This window comes from Sorex araneus, chromosome X (genome assembly GCF_027595985.1).
Source record: "Sorex araneus isolate mSorAra2 chromosome X, mSorAra2.pri, whole genome shotgun sequence".
In the NCBI taxonomy this organism is placed as follows: Eukaryota; Metazoa; Chordata; class Mammalia; order Eulipotyphla; family Soricidae; genus Sorex; species Sorex araneus.
Window position 1 is genome coordinate 86,640,147 of NC_073313.1, and position 21,523 is coordinate 86,661,669.

The 21,523-nt window shown below is 45.3% G+C and overlaps 1 protein-coding gene, 1 non-coding gene and 1 pseudogene across 5 annotated transcripts in view; 2 read left to right on the forward strand and 1 right to left on the reverse strand.

The window, feature by feature from the left end:
* The first annotated feature begins 8,093 nt into the window (after positions 1-8,093).
* Positions 8,094-21,523, forward strand: part of AIFM1 (apoptosis inducing factor mitochondria associated 1) — a 62,929-nt gene continuing 49,499 nt past the window's right edge. For 3 of the 4 annotated variants that reach the window (XR_008627300.1, XR_008627301.1, XM_004606357.2), the window contains exons 1-2: positions 8,094-8,365; positions 21,337-21,479. Coding sequence is in view for 2 of the 4 variants with exons in the window: in XM_004606357.2 (XP_004606414.2) it covers positions 8,260-8,365; positions 21,337-21,479 (249 nt within the window). In the remaining 2 variants the exon portion in view is untranslated. The remainder of the gene's footprint in view (positions 8,366-21,336; positions 21,480-21,523) is intronic. The other variant, XM_004606358.2, reaches the window with a different exon arrangement.
* On the reverse strand, positions 10,041-17,930 carry LOC129399946 (40S ribosomal protein S12-like; annotated as a pseudogene).
* On the forward strand, positions 12,601-12,731 carry LOC129400695 (small nucleolar RNA SNORA19). The gene has a single exon (XR_008627882.1). It is a non-coding gene; the product is annotated as a small nucleolar RNA SNORA19 (small nucleolar RNA).

A 21,523-nucleotide genomic window follows, 5' to 3' on the forward strand; every position in this document is an offset into this window, starting at 1 on the left:
CTATTTCTCTTTACGCCCATTTATATGATAGGAGGCCGGCTCCCCACCCCCCCACTTTCTGGGAGCGCACGGGAGCAAGGCTGGGAAGGACAAAGAAGAGCTGCACCATTTTTGAAGCCCTTCGCCTTGGGAGCAACTGAACTCGGCGCGGATTGGTGGGGGGCTGGCGGGGGTGGGGGGAGCCCTCTTTCACCTCCTGGGCAGCTGAGCCGCACGCGTCCGCGGCCCCTTCTCTTGGCGTAAATGGATGCTCTGTTTGATTGAGCAAGCAGGTGCACTCGCGTCCCAAGAACCCAGAGAGAGCGCTGCTGAAACAAACCGTGGGTTTGTGGGGACCGGTGCAGCTGAGAGCAGGGAGTCGGGGGGCACCGGTGTGCGAGTACGAGGGGTGCTATTTCTGTCACAGACTTGCCAGATGTAGCTGGCGGGGTGGGGGGGGGGCGGGAGGCGCGTGCCAGGCGCCAACCTCCCCTCATCACACCACGAGCACCCATCCTCTGAATGTTCAGGAGAGCGGCTCCCATTGGCTGCCGCAGTCGGTTGTGTCTGACTGGCCAATGGGGAACGCCCGCTGTGGAGAGGGCCAGACGCTAGGGAAGGAGAAGGTGGCGGGCGGGGTGCGGGAGGGGGTTGGTGGGGGAGCTAGTGGTGGCAGCCCAGCAAAAGGGGACTTTGTTTCCGGAGCTAACCGGACCCAGGCAGCGGGATCTTGGAGCAAGAGAGAAACTTGACAGGGTGTTGCATGCCTGTACCCTCAGTATTATCCTAGATCCATCGGGAATACTGATGTATGGAAGGGAATTGGAACCCCCCTAGGAGGGTTCACCTCTGTAACTGAATGTGGACTGAAGTGATTGGGTCTAATTTGCCCGATGTCTAGAAAGATGATAAATAAATAGAATTTTTTTCTATTTCATTTTCTTCCAGTGGTGGGCACACCTGGTAATACTCAGGGGTTACTCCTGGCGGTGCTCCGTTATCCATATGGGGTGCCAAGGTTCGAACCTGGGTCGGTAAGGTGCAGGCAAGTGCCCTACCGCTTGTACTATGTCTCCACCCTGAACACAACTTGTTTTTCTTCTTTTTTTTCTTTTCCTTTTTTTTCCTTTTGTTTCTTTTTTTTCTCTTCTTAAACAGAACTTTCTTAAGGGTGATGTTAGGGGGCAGCTTCCCAAAGCGTCATACATGTTGGTCAAGACCAATCAATATTCCCTCACCCCAGAATTCGGTTGCAGGTTCAGGATTTATTTGAAATCAGCATTCTTGCAGCCCAATTTTCAAACAATAAAACACTCTTTTGAGCTTTTCAGACTCTGCCTTTCGTCCCACATATCATACAGAGTAAGAATGTATTGACATATGCCAATAGTAGCAACACTTGAATTATCTGTTAAAACTTTCATTTTTCTGATTTTGTTTGTTTGTTTTGGGACCATACTCGGTGATGTCCAGGGGTTATTTCTGGCTGCGCACTCAGGAATTACTCCTGGAAGTACTCAGGGGACTATATGGGATGCCAGGGATCAAACCCAGTTCAGCAGCATGCAAGGCAAATGCCCTCCCCGCTGCACTCTCACTCAGGCTCCATGCCACATTCTTTTAAAACTCCCAAAGTTATCTATTCACATAAAAGGAAAAGAGGTCCGGTATTCTAGCCACACAGAGAACAGCAATCTTATTTGTGTGTGAGGCTTCAATACAGAAGAAATGAATAAGACTCATTCCATTTCCACTAAGAGAAAAATAATTCATTGCACAGGTGATGTATTTGTAAGCAAATTGCTCTGCCAATTCCAAATTACTCAAAAATCGCTTGGGTTTTCTAGATAATAAGCTTTTATTAACTGAGTGAACTGATTTATTTAGAGCTAACTCCTTTGGCAGTATGTGGGTTACCCATTTTTAAAACCCTAGATTACACTATTCAATATGAAAATTGTGGAGGATTTTATCTTGGTTAATCCAAGGTTATTATTATGTCAATTACTGGACCCGGTTCAGCCCAAGAGATAGTACAGTGGGGAAGGCGCTTGCTTGCCTTGCATGCTGCTGATCCAGGTTGGAACACCAGCAGGAGTAATTCCTGAGGGCAAAGCCAGGAGTAACCCCTGAACAGGTAGGTGTGGCCCAAAACCAAAATAAATGGAGGGGGTTAACTACTTATTTACACAAAAACAGTCAGTTGAATGGAAAAAAGCTTTGCCAGCCTATAGCCAGAATTAGAACTCACTTCCTGAGGGAGAAAGTATTATATCTGTTGAGTAAGAGAAATAATACAGTGAGTAGGGTGTTTGCTTTTCACACAGCAGACCTTAATTTGATCCCTGAAACTACACTGCATCCCCTGAGCCCTTCCAGGAATGATCCTTGAGCACAAAGCTAGGAGAGAGCCCTGAGCACTGCCAGGTGTGGCCTCCAAAACCAAAAAAATAATATGTCTACACAATAAGGTTATTTAGATCAATGCTCCCAGCAAAAACTTGTCACTGAGTCTGGGTTTACATTTTATTTGTAGGGTAAAAATATTGATTTATGGGGCTGAAGGAATAGTACAGTGGGATACGGTGTTTGCTGTTCACGTGACTGACCCAGGTTTGATCCCTAGCACCCCATATGGTTCTGCCACGAATGATCCCTGAGCACAGAGCCAGGAATAAGCCTTAAGCACTGCCAGGAATGGTCTAAAAGCATGCAAAAAATTAAAACAACAACAAAAATTTTCATCAATTTTTATGATTTCTGCAAACATGTTATCTCAAAATGGGCTCCAAAGACTGGAGTGATAGTACAGCAAGTAGGGCATTTACCGTGTATGTGGCCTACTGGGTTTCATCCCGGCATCCCATATGGTACCCTGAGCACCAGCAGAAGTAATTCCTGAGAGCAGAGCCAGGAGTAAGTAACTCCTGAGTATCACCAGGTATGACGCAAAAAGCTCCCAAAAATGGGCTTAATATGCTGACAAAAATTGTTACCTCTGTGGGGTGAGATTTGGAGGAACTTTCGTTTATAATTTGGAACTAGTTCAAGGAGTGAATATTGCTTTTGCAGACAAAAAAAGATTAAAATGTTTTAAATGAAAAGGACAAAAATAAACTCATAGAAAATATTGCAAAAATAAATGTGCTGTACAATGGCCCTTCTTGATGTTAATCATGCATTATTTTGTGTCCTACTCAGTGGTGCTCAGAGATTACTCCTGGCTCTGTGCTCAGGAATCACTACTGATGAGCTCAGGAAACGGTATGGGATGCTGGGGATCAAACCTGGGTCAGCTGCATGCAAGGCAAGGCAAGCATCCTACCCACTGTACTATAGCTCTGGCCCTAAATCTGTATTATTAAATGCTTTCAAAATTGTTTCCAGAGGTACATGGTCATCATGATTTTGACAATGTTTTCCATTGCCTCCTTCACCAACAGATATGATCGATTTTTTTTCTTTCCAAAATTTCATTTTGATAAAGCACCATGAATTACAAAGTTATTCATAGTTAGATTTTTGACATACATTTCCTCATCACCAACCAACCTAGCCACCTGTGTCAAATTCCCACCACCAGTATTAGCCACCAGTGTTAAATTCATACCACCAGGTTCCCAAGTTCCCTCTCCTAGACCCCCACCCCCACCCCAATCCCAGTCTGCCATCTTCACTGGCACCTTTTAAATCTAGTTATTAAAATTTGTGTCTCGAAGTTTCAGTGTTGTTGACTCTGTGGTTTGAATACTTAGCTCTACCATTCCTTGACATGTCCCATGTATCTGAGTCCCCTTGACCCCTGCCCCCATTGCTTGTCTTCTATCTCTTCTCCCCTTCCCCTTCATTCTTTTTCTTTCCTTCTCCTACCTAATCTCTGGGGCCAAGGGTGATCTAGGCATCTCCTTTATTAAGTACAGTTACGGACTTATAAACTTTTGTGCTTACGTTTCAGTCATACAATGATTGAGTACCCATCCCTCCACCAGTGCCCATTCTCCACCACCAATGTTGCCAGTATCCCTCCCCCCTCCATCACCCCACTCCGCCTCTGTGACAGGAGGATTCCCTTTTACTCTCTCTCCTTTAGGGTGTTGTGGTTTGCAGTGCAGGTATTAAGTGGCCATCAGGTTTGGTCTATAGTTGACTTTCAGCATGCATCTCCCATCCTGAGCTGGCCCTCCAAACATCCTTTACTTGGTGATACCTTCTCTACTGAGCTGCCTTTTCCCCCAGCGTGTGAGGCCGGCTTCCAAGCCATGGAGCAATTCTTCTGGTCCTTATCTCTACTATCCTTGGTTGTTAGTTTTCCATTCTGTTACTTTATATTCCACAATGAGTAGGCATCTCCTTTTATTTATTTATTTATTTATTTATTTATTTATTTATTTATTTATTTATTCCGTGTCTTTTTTTAAACAGTAACAGATTTACACATTTTCATACTTGTGTTTCCCTCATACAATGTTTGAGCACCCTTCCTCCACCAGTGTCCATTCTCCACCACCAGTTGAACCCAGTATCCCTCCCACCTCCTAATCCCATCCCTCGTCCCCCCGCCCTCCCTTGCCTCTGTAGCAGGTAATTCCCTTTTGTTCTCTATCTCTCCTTTTGGGTGTTGTGGTCCGCAATAGGGGTATTGAGTGGCCATCGTGTTCAATCTATAGTCTACTTTCAGCATGCATCTTCCCTCCCGAGCGGGTCCTCCAACCAGAGCTTACTTGATGTTCCCTTCTCTATCTGAACTGCCTTTTCCCCCAGCATGTGAGGCCAGCTTCCAAGCCATGGAGCCAACCTCCTGGTACTTATTTCTACTATTCTTGGGTGTTAGTCTCCTACTCTGTTATTTTATATTCCACGGATGAGTGCAATCTTTCTATGTCTGTCTTTCTCTCTTTCTGACTCATTTCACTTGGCATGATACTTTCCATGTTGATCCACATATATGCAAAATTCATGACTTCATCTTTTCTAACAGCTGCATAGTATTCCATTGTGTAGATGTACCAAAGTTTCTTTAACCAGTCATCTGTTCTTGGGCACTCGGTTTTTTTCCAGATTCTGGCTATTGTAAACAGTGCTGCAATGAACATATAAGTGCAAATGTCATTTCGACTATACTTTTTTGCTTCTCCGAAATATATTCCCAGAAGTGGTATTGCTGGGTCGAATGGGAGCTCAATTTCTAACTTTTTGAGCAGCATCCATATTGTTTTCCAGAAGGGCTGAACAAGTCGGCATTCCCACCAACAGTGTAGAAGGGTCCCTTTCTCCCCACATCCCCTCCAACAGCGGTTGCTTTTGTTCTTTTGGATGTGAGGCATCTCCTTTTAAACCTCATTCAGTTTCCTCATCTAGATACTCTAATTATCACATATAAGTGATATCATCCTGCATTTGTCCTTCTTCTTCCGGCTTACTTCATCAACCCCTATGGAAAATAGTATGGATTGTCCTCAGTAGACTTAAAATTGAGTAATGCTATGATCCAGCAATTTCACTTTTGGGTATCTACCCTGAGGAAAACATTTATTCAAAAGGACATATGCCCATTACTATTTATTGCAGCACTCAGAACAATTGCTAAGATTTGGAATCAACCTAAATGTTCAACAACAGATCAGTGATCATGAAGATGTGGTATATGTACAAAATGGTATATGGAATAGTATGCAGCTTTAAGGAATGATGAAATCATGCAATTTTCTGCAATATGGGTGAAACTGGAAGATATCATGTTAAATTTGTATTTCAACAATCCCTTCTTTATTATTGGTTTTTTAAAATGGCATAGAATATGTAACTCAGTGTAAGAGCATATTTGTGTTTTTTAGCCTTGGGTTTTATCCCTGACATCCTCCACCAAAATTAAGTATTTATATAATAGAAATGGTGATAAATAATATTGGATGAGGCCTTTAAAATATTGCTAGAGAGGATAGTACAGCAGGTAGGGCACTTATCTCGCATATGGCTAACCTGGATTCAATCCTCAATAGAGCATAATGTCCCCCGAGTATCCCACCCCAGCCCCAGAAGTGATTTCTGAACATGGAGCAATGAGCAAGTCCCAAACACCACTGGGTGTGGCCCCAAACCAAAAAGTAATAAAATATTAAATATAATTGGGAGGTTTGGAGGGGTCATTCCTGATAATTGACCTGACAGTGTTGGCAGGATGTTTCAATACTTGGGCCAGGAGATGCAGTGCTGCTCTGGCTCAGAGTTCTGAGGGTCATCCTTGGGGTGCTCAGGCGTCACCAGGCTACACCCAGCATTTCAAGGGAGGCATGAGGTGTTGGGCATTGAACTCAGAGCCTTGTACCAGCCAGTACCATTGTACCACAAACTCTAGCCCTTTGTGTTATCACCCTGGTCTCAGATATAATATTTTTGGGGATTGGACCACACCCAGAGATTCTCATGACTTACATCTGGCTCTGAGCTCAGGGATCACTACTAGTGGCAGTTATCACTACTAGCTCAGGGGACCATTTGGGATACCCGGTATCAAACCCAGGTTGACCACATGCAAGGCAAGCACCCTACCTGCGGAACCATCATTCTATCCCCACCAGATATAATTTTTACCTTGTTATTATTACTACTAGTATTTTGGTTTGGGGGCCTCATGGAGCAGTGCTTGGGCTTACTCCTGGCTCTGCACTCAGAGTCACTCCTGGCAGAGCTAGGGATGGTTGTAGATGGTAATGAGGAGTTATATATGGTACTGGGGGGTTATATAGGGTTATATAGGGTGCTGGGGAGTTGAACCCAGGCAAGCACACTCCTTGCTGTGCTCTCTCTCCACCCTCTTACTATATTGTGAAATCATATTTTAGCATATATTGCTCAAAGCACCACTAAAGGGAATTCTGAATTTTCACTTAATGAAGACTGATTTCTAGGTTAAACCTTCCCACACAATGCCGTGTTTCATTTCGTATTCCAATTCCATTGGGAAGAAAACAAAAGAAAACTGTATTCACAAGATTAAAGCTAAACTCTTGCCAGTTCCAAAACGGCCTACACCATTACCTAGCCTTATCTACTACCTAGTATGCAATTCCCCACCCTGACAATTTGCTGTACTTAGTGTTATACCTCTAAGCTTTTCATTTTAAACAGCATGCTTTCTATAAGATACTTTACAAATATTAACTCATGCAAATTCATAGCAACCCTGTGAGACTGGTAGATGATAAGAGTGAGGTCCAGTTAAGTGTCTTGTCCTAGATGTAGAGCCAGGATTCCATCAGGCAAAGAGCGGACCCAAAGTCCACAGTGCTTGACCACTAAAATGATCACCTTTGGTCCTAAGGTATTCACTGTCTGAAATATTTCTCTTCCTCTATTGCTGATCTGATTTTTACTACTGGTGTAATAGTGAATTCAAGACGCAATTCAAGTACCTCGTGCTTGTTTTTAGAAACACACAGAGGTGTGTTCTGGGGCTACAGTAGCAGGAGACCGCCAAGCACCTGATACAGTATCTAGGACCCAACTGCGTAAACCAAAACGCTACTTGGAGAAAGCAGCAGGAGACCGCGGGGCACTTGGAACAGTGTCCAGGACCCAACTGCCTAACACAAAACGCTACTTGGAGAAATTGTGCGGAAGGATTACTGGTTCCCCGCCCCCCCCCCCCCCATAGTGGTCTGCTGGGAAAGTGCCAGCAGTGACTAAAAGAAACTCGAGCCGAGAAACTCAGACTTCTGGAAAGACGGGAAGTGGACTTTAGCCAGAGAAGCCGGAAGGCTTAGTACGTAGTCGGTAGTGACCGAAAATGAAACCAAGTGCGGTGCCGAGGTCATGCTTTCGTGAGATGCTGCAGTCAGTCCTCGCCACTGACAACGGCGCTGGCCCGGCCACAACTGCAGGCAGAGAGAGCCCCCACAGCTTCCTCCTCGGGCACTTCGCCAAACCCGCTCAGCGCCCCCCCACCCCCCACCGCCGTGTGGCTTCTGAGCCGCAGACACCCGCGAGCGGCCCCGGCGTGCGCCCGTGGACGCGTGGGAGCGTGCGCGCAGGCGCAGGTCCTCTTTGCGGCGGGCCAATCGCGGCGCGGCGCCGGGAGGCACGCCTGCGCAGTGGGGCTGCGCTCGCGCTTCCCCTTCCCCGGCCGGAGCCGGCCCGCCGCGCCGTCCAATGCCCACCCGGAGCTGGAAGGAGGAGCCTGCGTAGAGTGCGTGTGAGCGGGCTGGCTCCGACAGGGTTTGACCGGTCGGGCGGTGCGTGTGCGAGAAGAAAGGAGAGCAGGTCGGAAGTAGCGGCGCCGAAATGTTCCGGTGTGGCGGCCTGGCAGCGGGTGCTGTGAAACAGAAGCTGGCGCCCTTGGTGCGGACAATGTGTGTCCAGGGTCCGAGGCAGAGGAATCGGCTTCCAGGTGACTGACCCATCCCGAGCAATCCCCCCCCACCCGGCAAAGGCCTGGGCGCCGGAGTTTACCCATGCCCCGCAGCCCTTCCCAAGCTCCCATTCTCCCTTCCTCTCCCCTGCCCCCGCCCCTGGGGAGGGGGGTGGAGGAGATTCCAGTCTCAGTTGCATGATTCCGAATTGGCGGGATCCAAAATAGGACTTTCGCAAGCCCTGCCGAGCTGACCTTCAAGGGAATTAGAAGCCAGGAGCCGGCTTGAGGCCTTTCCATGGGAGGGTTTGGCTGTTCAGGCAGTGCAGAACAGAGCCACCTCTCGGGCCGCCTTTTAGAGCAAGGAGTAGTTCTTGCAAACGGTGAGGCTTGAAACTCCAAGCCTTCTGTAAGCAAGGGTGTTATTTGCTCTACCTTCCAATCCGCAAAGGAGATCTCTAGGTTTGAGTGCCCCGCGAAACAGAAGCGTGGCCGTGCTGAGTGAGGAGATATTGGCAGTTCACCGGGCATGGCAGGAAAGTTGGCCCCGAATTAACTAGAGATGTCTGGTCAGGCAATTCTTGGTGGACTTTAAGGCTTCAGTGGAACGCTTTGCAGGACGCATTGTTTTGGCCCTTTAGAGCTGGCAGGGAGTTGGTGGTGCAGTTCAACCCACTCGATTTTATAGATTATAAACTAAGACACAGAGAGGTGAAATTGCTTGCCCAAGGTCACATACCTAATTAGCAGGTAGAGCAGAGGATACTTTGCCAGTTTCTAGGTTCCTAATTCCCTTGCTATAACTCCACACTTTTTTAAAGTTTGATGATGGAAAATGAAGACAATTCATTCCCATTTAGCCCATTGTGCATCAGATATCTGTGAATTAAACTGAGTATGTCTTTGGGCGTGGGAGGGCTAGGGGTTTGGACTACAATGTCCGTGCTTGGGGAAGGCTTCTGGCTCTGCTCAGGGGCTCACAAGAGGTTCCAGGGATGGAACCAGGATCAGCCCACATGTAGGCAAGTGCCATAATCCCTATTCTGTCTCTCCTGCCTTGAGCATGTCTTGAGCCAGTTCATTTTCAACCTGGTCAAGTTCAATGGGGAATTAATTATTCTCCTGTAGGAGGTGGGCTTTTTAATCAGTAATTTTTGAATGGCTACTTTAACCTTCTGCATTCTTTGTAATAAAAAGTGGAAAACATTTCTAAGATTGTTAGTATTTGCACTGTTCAAATGCACGTTTGCACAGTTTTTCCAGTTGCTATGCCTCAAAAAAATGTTTCTTGATGAGCATATTTGCCATGTGTCCCCAAACATACTGCACTTTGAGCTTAAAAACTTCTGCTTGTGGCCGGAGTGATAGTGCTACTTGCCTTGCATGTGGCTGAACTGGGTTCCATCCCTAGCACTCCATATGGTCCTCTGAGCTTGCCAGTGTTGAACCCTGATCACAGAGCCAGGAATAAGCCCTGGGCACTTCCGGGTGTTACCCAACAAACAACTTTCTCCTTGGGGCCAGAGAGATAGTACTTGAGTTAAGGAAGGTACGCCTTGTGTGGGGCCTACCTGGTTTAATCCCTGGCACCACATAGGGTGGGTTCCCGGAGCATGGCCAGCAGTCACTCCTGAGCATAAACCACATGTGCCCCTTTACGACAAAACCAACCAAACTGAAAATAGCTGTCTTGACTTTTAAACTAATACCCCCCCCCGCTTTTTTTTTTTTTTGCTTTTTTGGGTCATACCTGGCAATGCTCAGGGCTTACTCCTGGCTCTGTGCTCAGGAATTACTCCTGCTGGTGTTGAGAGACCATACAGGATGCTGGGGATTGAATACGGGTCAGCCGCATGCAAGGCATATGTCCTGCCAACTGTATTATCATTCCAGCCCCATAACACTCTTCTGTGATGTCATCTGTATGGATTCTGTGCATTCCAATGATAGTCTAATACACATTGCACAGAAATTGACACAGAAACTGATGTAAGCTGAGGTTTTCATCCACACTGGCCTTTTAAACTTTATATATTTACTTTGCTTTAAATCCCAACTCTGGGGCCAGAGTGGGTATAATACAGCAGATAAAGCACTTGTTTTTTCCTGATAATGGTTCAATCCTAGTACCACATATGGTCCCCAAGTACCACTATGCGTGGTCCCTGAGCACTAACCAGATGTGGCCCCTGAAGGCCCCTGTGTATTCCCCTCTTTTCCAAATTCACTATTTTAACCAGCATTCTGAAGTCTGACCAAAGTTCATCTATTATATTTGGATTTGCAAAGTTGAATTGATTTATTAGACGTTTGAAATTGGTTGTTGATACTTGAACTACTGAAAAATAGTCTGAATGGGCTGGAGTGATAGCACAGTGGGTAGGGCATTTGCCTTGCACGCAGCCGACCCGCGTTCGAATCCCAGCATCCCATATGGTCCCCTGAGCACCGCCAGGAGTAATTCCTGAGTGCATGAGCCAGGAATGACCCCTGTGCATTGCCGGGTGTGACCCCCCAAAAAAAAGAAAAGAAAAAGAAAAATAGTCTGAATGTCTAAATACAGTGTTTTTCTATTGCATGACTTTGCTTGAAGGCAGTCTGTTATAGAATATATTCTGACTTCCTGACCCATCACTTTATAGATACTTATTTTGGGACCAGGCACTAAAATACAATATCACCTGTCTTTAGAAATGGGTGAGAATGTAGTCACAACTTCAAAAGAACATTTTATCATTTTAGGAATTAGTTCTGCCTTGTAGCTTAATTACTACTTGCTTTAAATCCAATTTATTTTCCCCGTAGCATCCACCATAGGTTTTGCCTAGAAGGAGAAGTGGTATCTTTTTTTTGCTCTTTTGGTCACACCCAGCAATGCACAGGGGTTACTCCTGGCTTTGCAATCAGGAATTAATCCTGGCAGTGCTGGGGGGGGGACCATATGGGATACTGGGAATCGAACCTGGCTCTGCTGTTTGCAAGGCAAATGCCCTACCTGCTGTACTATCGCTCCAGCCCCGGTATCATTTTTTAATCTAGCATATATCCCTTCTCTTCCACCCCGATCCTCGATTTTTTTTAAAGTCAAAATCCTGGGGCTGCAGCAATAGTATAGTGGTAGGGCACTTGCCTGCGTGTGAGCAATCCGAGTTCAATCACCAGCATACCTTATGGTTACCCAAACACTGCCAGGAGTAATTCCTGAGTGCAGAGTCAGAAGTAACTCCTGAGCACCACGGGGTATGGCCCCAAAACAACAAACAACAAATAAACATGCCAAAATTTTTATTTATTCATTTTTTGCATTTGAAATATCACTCGATGACATCCTTGGCCTGTAATTATTTGCCATAGTCTTTTACTACAGCACAACTGCAGCAAACCACTTTGTAGGGTTTCCCTTCTCTGTCAATTTTACAGAGACTGACCCATTTCCCATAGTTTCCTGTTGCCATCAACTTGAATTAGGTTGATCTGGTGTTCAGCACAAAGGGCCTCCACCATCCTGATGTACACAGAATCATCACAGTTGGATGCAAGCACACAAAGATGGGCTTGGCACTTCTCTAAGGCTTTAGCAGCTTCACAGATTTCCTGTGCAAGGCCATCGTGAAGGAGGGTGGTTTTTAGTACTTCTTGTAGAGCAATATTCACCCTTGCTACACCTCCAGCAGCAATGCCTTCCTTGGCCATGATGATGGGTTATTGATGGGGCTGAATCTTGAGGACACCTGAGCCTTCTCCACAAAACTCCCCAGTGGCAGGGAAAGAGCCCAGTTCTTGGCCAGAATATTAGCAGACCTACTTGAAATGATATCACATCTGACCCCGATTGTCAGGTTCATTTCCCATCCTTTGCTGCCTTTTGCCTTAAAATCGTAATTGTCAGGCCTGAAAGATCATGTAAGGAACTTGCTGTTCCTAAGGCCAACCCTGGTTTCATTGCCAGCAAGGCTTATGGTCCCTGAGTACCGCCAGGAGTGATCCCTGAGCACTACTTGGTGTAGCCTGACGCACGCAGCACCCCCAGCCCAAATCATGATTGTTCCTGTTTGTTCTCTTTGTCATCTCTTCCCAGGCATAATTGGCAGTAACTAATAGGTACTGTTCTATGTGTGCATTCAGTGCCGATTAGCAGGTAGGTTAGGGAGTGGATGTTCTGGTCACCACATGTTCTGCCCGAGAAATCAAATGGATCACTGACCCCTGACCTTAAATGATTAAACATGTCCCTCTGTTCAGAAATCCTTCTCATCTCCTTAAAAAACAAACTGGTGCATAATTGCACGGACCTGCTTTCCAGTGTTCTTTTGTGAGCAGTGTTATTTCTTGTGTGCTACATAAAAGTTGAAGACTAATTAGCAGTATAACTAATAGTAATGCCGCCAGTCTCCTTCAGACAGCTTTATCAGATTGCTTAGACGAATTAGGTAAGTAGTAGACCTTTATAAATCAAAACTTTACAAACACACACCTGGCCTGTCAGGTGTTTCTGGATTTAGGAATCTAAGGTTCGAAAGATGGTGTATTTGAGGAGCATAGGTTATATGAATGGCTAAAAGCATAGGATTTGGGGTTGGTATCCTCGGATTGGAATTCCAGCTTCATAATATACATGTTCTGAGATCCCATTTTTTTCTCATCTCTTAAAAAAATGTATGTGTGTTTGTGTGTTAAATCCCCTGTCCCTAAATGGGCATATTTTCACTTCTGATGGTTGGCATTATACTGCACATTAAAAGTACTGAATAAATAGCCATTATGACTGACCTTGTGTCTTTTATTTATTTTATTTATTTAATTTTTTAATTATAAAACGGTGACTCACAACGTTATTGATAGTTCAAAAATAAAAACCAAGAAAAATGGAAACTGGATTCCTTCTGTGCAAGTATTCAGAGTGCCTGGATACCACCAAATGATGCTATGATTTTTGAAGCCTGGAACATCAATAATCCTTTCCCCACTTTATTTTCCCAGGCAAGGTTTTCCAGAAGAATATGTGACAAGTCAGATTTTTCTGCACTCAGTTAATACATTATGTTTTGTAGAAAATTTCTGACATTTTCAGAGATCTACTGCATATTGTATCTCTCTTCTTGACCGAACTCCCAGAAGCTGCCAGTTTACGTCAACCTAATGGGCCACATTCCCTGGAAAGCCACGTTCTTAACAAACCCATTGTTGTGATTCACAGGCTCAGACAAGTTTGGAGGGAAATACTTTTGCTAAGGGGTTACACATTAGGTCTGTAGGTGCATGCAGATCTCACCAAGGTCTGCACTCCCTTTAGCTGTGATGCTCGCACACATGCTGTTCAAGAGTTGCGTTTGGAGTTGAAGGCACACAAATTATGGTTGTGCTCATTAGGGTCACCACAGGGCTGACATGGATTCACTGGGGCATATACTTCCAGGTTATGGCACTCGCACAGCTTTGGGAAACACTTTTGATTGGATAATGATGGCCCTTTCCCTTGTTTCACTACCTAAGAACTTAGACAAAACAACGCTGAGCAATGCCGAGCTCCTTGCAAAGCATTACACCCCATTTTCCAATATTCAGCAGAGTTGGAGTGATAGCGCAGCGGATAGGGCATTCGCCTTGCATGCGGCTGACCCAGGTTCAGCTCCTCTGCCCCTCCCGGAGAGCCCGGCAAGCTACCGAGACTATCTCGCCCGCCCAGCAGAGCCTGGCAAGCTACCCGTGGTGTATTCGATGTGCCAAAAACAGTAACAAGTCTCACAATGGAGACGTTACTGGTGCCTGCTCGAGCAAATTGATGAGCATTGGGATGACAGTGACAGTGATACACTGATACAGCAGAGTTGTCAGGGATGTAGTTCAGTGATTGAGTACATATTTTGCATATGTGAGACTCTGAGTTCAATCCTTAGCACCACCCAAACCAAACCAAACCGAATAGTAGCCCAGTTCTTCCCTCCCAAAGTATGCCACGCTTAACAGTAGACCTGGGATTCTGAGCTGGAGAGAGACCTCAAAAGACTGAGCCATATGCAGGAAGCCCTGGTTCCGTCCTTGGCACTGTATGGTCCACCGAACACTGCCAGGAGCAACATTTGATCCCTGAGCTGGAAATAGACCCCTGCACCACCAGGGCTAGTCCAGAACCAAACAACAAAAAAGAAATTGTATCCTATTCATTTTGGTGCCCTCCTTATTTTGTTTGGTATGTGGCACATAGTAAATTCTCAGAAACTAAATCCTACTGTCAAGGACTTATAATTGCAAAGGACTTATATATGCAAGGACTTATATTTCCCTTTGCCGTCTAAATCATGTTCCCTTTGGTGCTTTCATTAGATGGCTTACACTATACTATACTTACTGCTCAAGTTCTTTTATGATACCTTAAAAAGGACCAAGAAAGGTAGTCACATTGGATTCCTTATAAAGGGGAACCTCATGTCTAACTACAATGGACAGGTCATCTAGGCTTCTCCTGATTTGTAGCCTATCCATGTCAGAAAAGGCAGTTTGCAGGACCAAAGACATAGGAAAAGGGCTAACATGCTGGCCTTGTATGAAGCCAACACAGGTTTGATCCCTAATCCCATATGTGGTCCCGTGCGCACTGTTAGGAGTAGCCCCTGAACACTGCCAGGTGTGGCCCAACCCCCACCAAAAATAGGGGGGAAAAGGAAGAAGTAGTTTGCTATTCTATAAACAAGATTCAGGATCCTAGAAACCTATTAACTAGGAACCCTCAATGCTTCATTTGGGTAGGTGTATTTCTGGAAAAGTTCTGAAAGTATGGGAAAGCAGATTATGAAATCTACAGAAATGAGCTAGCTGACTTTGATAGGATTCAAATGCTGGGTCTGTGGTATTTGAGGCTGCTAATTTATTACCAAGCATCCAGAAAGAAATGGAGTGTGCCTAATACATTTTGCATAGAATTCTTCAAAATGGTCAGTCCTTTATTGAATGGTAAGAATTTATATTTTTACTCATTTAGTCAACAAGTAGCCATTAAGCAAACACCTATTATGTGGCTCTGTGGAACAGCAGTTCAAGAATTGAATCCTTGTTAGGAACCAGAGCAGTAGCATAGCAGTTAGGGCATTTGCTTGCACGCGGCCAACCCAGGGTTCGATCCCTGGCATCCCATATGGTCCCCCAAGCACCTCCAGGAGTAATTCCTGAGTAATTCCAGGAGTGAGTATTATCAGGAGTGGCCTCAAAACAAGAACAAAGAAAGAATTGAAGCTGTTTTCTCACCATCAGACATGCACAAAGTCTCGATTTTAATGGTTCCAGTTGGTAAGAAGGAACTTGTATGATGATTGTTATTTGATGTGATAGAGCTCCGCAGTACTGCCGCAATGGCAGTCCTGTAATGTGTAAAGATAGAAAGGATTTGACCCTGCCTTCGAGGATAAGAGCAGTACCTTTATGTGCAGCCTGACTGCATATGTTGGACAGGTCCCTTGGAGCAATGCTGAGAGGCCAGAGAGATGGTTGGTGTCCGCATGGTAGTAAAAAAGAGGAGTGAAAAAAAGCAAAAAATACAGTGTTTCCAGTCCTGTCCCAGTTGCTTGAAAATTTGAAGCTATACAGGAAGGGGGGGCAGAAAAGTGTAATTTTATGGGTATAACAAAATTGCAGGTGGGGTGAGCCATGAACATCTTACAGTACATACCACTTTTTTTTTTTTTCAAAACGAAAGTCACATCCTAGGCCAAGAGTCACAGGGCTGAGGGCTGGAGCGATAGGTCAGTAGGTATGGTGCTTACATGTGGCTGACCAACTTCAATCCTGGCATCCCATATCACTGTATCACTGTCATCCTATTGTTCATAGTAACGTCTCCATTCGTCCCAGCCCTGAGATTTTAGCAGCTTCTCCTTACTCATCTTTCCCAACGATCAGAGGCTTCTTTCAGGGTCAGGGGCCTGTTATCATTACTGTTTTTGGCGTATCGAATACACCACAGGGAGCTTGCATCCCATATGGCCTCCCAGATACTGCCAGTAATAATTCCTGAGTGCAGAGCCAGAAGTAAGCCCTGAGCATCTCCAGGTGTGCCAAAAAAGTCCCAGGGCTGGGGCTGGAGTGATAGTACAGTGGGTATGGGTTTTGCCTTGCACACTGCTGACCCCAGTTCAATCTCTGGCACCTGATATGGTGCCCTGAGCACAGCCAGATGTGCACCCCCCCAAATGCAAGAGACCTGGGTTCCACCTCTAGCACCACATTATTCCCCCCAAGTGCTGCCAGGAGTGGCCCCTGACCTTGAATTGCACCCCCAGCAACCTCACTCAGCTGAGTTGAGAGTACCTTGTTAGTACTACAGGTGTGACCCCCAAACAATAACAAGCCACTTCTCAAGTATGTAGGGTTAGATGGACGATGATGATAGTACCATATTATGTTTCTTTTCAAGCACTACAGTTTAAATGTCAACTAAGTTGCTTTTTAGGAATTCATTTTGCTTTTTAAAGCCTTTTTTGGGCCAAACATGATGTGGCCCAGTGGTGGAGTATGTGCTTCTGTGTGAGGTCCTGTGGTTAGATTCCCCAGTATGACAGAAAAGGAAATAAAAGCCTTTTTGGAAGAGTGAGTCAAAACTGCCTAACTTTACCCAGCGTACTCATTTTTTAAATCAGTTTGTGAAAAGCAAACATAACCGGATATACACATTAGTAGTGTAGTAAGACAAAGTTGTTATGGTTTCTGGACTCAGGGTCTTCTAAGGGATAAATGGAAAGTTTTTCTTTGATTTTTGGGACCAGACATTGCCTGCTTAGGAGGTGTTTCCAGCTCTGTGTTCAGGAGAGACCCCTGGTGGTGCTTGGCAGACTGTGCTGGGGATTTAAACCAGGATTGGCGGTGTGTGAGGCAAGCACCTTAACCCCTGTACTAGCTTTCTCTCTGGCCTGATAAGTGGAATTAAAAAAAAACTCTTTGCAGTAAAGAGATGTGAATGAAGTCACTGAACTAAAACTTAACCACATGGAGCATTTTCTAACGAGTTTCATTTTCTAAGTATTGAGTATTGTCAGTTTATACAGACTGCTGCTTCATCATTTTTAGGGGGTTATGAAATTTAAAAGCTGCCCAGATTGAGGTAATCTTCCCCACCCTTTGCACATGTTTTTATTTTCATGAAATGTTAGTTCCAAATACAGATCATATTAGTTTCAATGCTAAAGAAGGATTCTAAAGCAGGTCAGAAAATGATGGGGGCCAGAGCAAAAGGAAAGTGGGTAGGACGTTTGCCTTGCAAGCAGCCAACCCTGATTTGATCCTTAGCATCCCATATGGTCCCTTGAGCACCATCAGGAGTAATTCCTGAGTGCAGAGCCAGGAGTAACACCTGAGCATTTCCAGGTGTGTCAAAAAAAAGCCAAAACATTTTGAAACGGGCCTGAGTGATAGAACAGTGAATAGGGCACTTGCCTTGCATGTAGCCAATTTGGGTTTGACCCCCCGACATCCCATACGGTCCAGGAGTAATTCCTGAGCACAGATCCGGGAGTGACACCAGAACATCTTCAGTGTGGTTGCCCCCCAAAATTAAATTAAGGTTAAAAAAATCCAGTTAAAAAATACATAGTTCCATGGGACCGGAGTAATAGCACAGCGGGTAGGAGGTTTGCCTTGCACGCAGCCAACCTGGGTTCAATCCCCGGCATCCCATATGATCCCCCAAGCACCACCAGGAGTAATTCCTGAGTGCAGAGCCAGGAGTAACCCCTGAGCAACGCTGGGTGTGACCCAAAAAATACATAGTTCCGGGGCTGGAGCAATAGCATAGCGGGTAGGGCATTTGCCTTGCACGAAGCCGACCTGGGTTCGATTCCCAGCATCCCACATGGTCCCCTGAGCACTGCCAGGGGTAATTCCTGAGTGCAGAGCCAGGAATGATCCCTGTGTATCGCCAGGTGTGACCCAAAAAAATACATAGTTCCTTATTTATTTATAATTCAGCAATAAAAATAGGACTCAAAATCCAGTTTGTACAAGTCACTTGCCAGTAAAACGTGACTTAACTTAGAGATAATCTGATTACTGTTTTTTTTCTATACCCCACTCGGTTTGATTCACTATCAATACAGCACATGTGGAAGTGGGTTGTCCCCTCTTGCTGTGCTGGCTATTACTTTCTCTCTGCTCCTTGTACCATATATAAGACCACACAAATCTTGGGCCACATAGATAGTACAGTTGTAGGCACTTGCTTTAAACATAGCTGACCTGGATTGGAGTCCCAGCACCATGTATAGTCCCCTGCACTCCTCCAGGAGTGATCCTTGAGCACAGAGCCAGGAGTAAGCCCCGAGCATTGCAGGGTGTAGCCCAAAGCAGTAAAAATTGGGGCCAGGGCCATAGTACAGCTGGTAGAGCGTTTTGCTTCGCGCTCGGCCAACCTGGGCTCAATCCCCACCACCCAGCATCCAGATAGTCCCCTCAAGGCCCACCAGGAGTAATTCCCCAGAATACAGAACCAGGAGTAACAGTTGAGCATTGCAAGGTGTACCCCCCAAAAGGACAAACTAAAAACCAACATCACATATATATATATATATATATATATATATATATATGTACATACATATATATGTAAAGATCACTCAGATCTAAGTTCTGAACTCTGCATATTCTGAGGAATTTAGGCAAGAAACTGCAGATCTGGAATTACCCCTCTCCACTGCAGTTGGGAAAGCAGAGCAGTGAGTTCCCTGTCTCTACCCTCTACAGACATACGGGAATACTGCCGTAAGCATCCAGTCTGTTTGTCTTTTAAGACCTAGTCTGACCAGACCAGGAATAACTCCCAACCACTAGACCAGTGTTTCTCAGTGTGGGTGATACTTGGCCCTGGAGGAGGGGGGCATCGTGGTGGGGGCCTTAGTAGCTTGTGTGCAGGCGTGGGGGCACTGTCCGCTTAATATTCAGGGGAGCTCTGAGTTTTTCTGAGAAGGCAAAAAAGTTTGGGAACCTCTGCTGTAGGTCCATCGAGTCTCAAAGCATCAGCATCAACTGGAAACTTGTTAGGAAGATAAATTCTTGTGCCAGAAAGAGAGTACAGAGGTTCAGGTACTTGCCTTGCATGTGGCCAACCCTAGTGCAACCCCCCAGCACTGCATAGGGTAGGATCCCTGAGCCCCATCAGGAGTGATCCCTGAGCACTGCTGGGTTTGCACCCCAAAACAACAGCAACAACAAAAAAGACAAAAATCTTGATTCCTACCTCATATCAGCAGCTCAGGAAGAGAGATTGGCTGTAAGTACAAACCATCCAGGGAGTTCTGTTACATATTCATGCTCTAAGAGCAGGATCTGCAGATGACAGCCTACAGGTTAAATCCATATGTTGTTGTTGTAGCTGTATTTTTGCTTTTTGGGCCACACCTGGCGATGCACAGGGGTTACTCCTGGCTCTGCCCTCAGGAATTACCCCTGGCAGTGTTCAGGGGACCATATGGGATGCTGGGAATTGAAGCCGGGTGGGCAGCGTGCAAGGCAAACGCCCTACCCGCTGTACTATTGCTCCAGCCCCAAATCCATATGTTTTTGTTTGTCCTTGAGCTAAGAATCATCTTTACATTTGGGGGTTTGCTGAAAAAAATTGGGTCAGATATGAAATTCACATTTTTTTTTGCTTTTTGGGTCACACCCAGCGATGCTCAGGGGTTACTCCTGACTTTGCACTCAGGAATTACTCCTGGCAGTGCTTGGGGGACCATATGGGATGCCGGGGATCGAACCCGGGTTGGCTGCGTGCAAGGCAAACGCCCTACCCACTGTGCTATTGCTCCAGCCCCCTGAAATTCACATTTTAATATCCATATGTAAAGTTTTATTGGCTCACAGTCTGCTTCATTTTCTGGTATCTGATCTGTGACTGCTTTGAGGCAGCAGTAAAACTGAAGAGTTGCAAAAAAAACTCCAAAACAACTGAAGAGTTGCAACAGCAACCCTCCGGCCCACAAAGCTATGAAAGAATTGGGTCCGTCAGAGGAACAAAGTTTGCTAACTGCTGTTCCAAGTACCTAGTGAACAAACTATCACAAGTCAAGAAGGTACTGAGCCTTTGCTTCACAAATCTATGAAACTCTTCTATATTCCCATATGACTGTTGTTAGGATCAGCAGATTATGGCAAAACCCTATGGCTTTACATCGGCATAATCTTTCTATAATTTTGGGAGAATCAGAGCCAAGTTGTTGATGATGTTTCACATTTTTCCATGAAAAATATCCAAAGTTCATTTTGGTCATGGTGATAATTCATTTAAATTTTTTTCTTAGTTGTCTTCCTTTGGACTCTAACATTTCTGTCTTCCAGGACACATTATTTTTCACAAAAGATTGAGCTGGCCTGATTGCATTGTGTTCCAGAGTCTCGTGATTTTTATGCCAAATTTGAGCAAGATATTTAGATTAGGCCTTAAGTGGTAGTTCTAATGTCCCAAGAAACTTGTCATTGCTTTTCCTATCTTCTTCCTCATATCTCTGTATTTACTTCATTTATGGTGAAGAGATGAGAGAATTTGTTTGTATGTTTTTGGGTCACACCCGGCGATGCACAGGGGTTACTCTTGGCTCATGCATTCAGGAATTACTCCTGGCAGTGCTTGGGGGGCCATATGGGATGCTGGGAATCAAACCCGGGTCAGCCGTGTGCAGGGCAAATGCCCTACCTGCTGTGCTATAGCTCCAGCCCCCGAAGAGAGAAATTTTTGATGAAATAGGCAAATTGTTTTGGCATTATTTCTTCTGGAAGCTAGAATTTTCCACTCTGGACACTATCAAATCATCATACCCTTAAACACTCCAGCAACTTAGACCGTGCGTTTCAGTATTTGTCATACTTCTCTGTACAGTTTTGATGATTTCCCCCCCTTAACATGTAACAGTGAGCATCTCATGCAGCCCAGTGGGCAGTAAGTATTTGTAACAATGCATCAAAGTTAGTCATAAAAATGTATTAACTGTTTTATTTTTGTATGTGTGTGTGTCTTAATAAATTATGTTCCTTAGGCAACTTGCTCCAGCGATGGCATGTTCCTCTAGAGTTCCAGATGACAAGACAAATGGCTAGCTCTGGTGCACCAGGGGGCAAAATCGATAATTCTGTGTTAGTCCTTATTATGGGCTTATCAACAATAGGAGCTGGTGGATATGTAAGTAGAAAAGCAGCTTGTGAACAGAAGCTGCCAAACAGCTC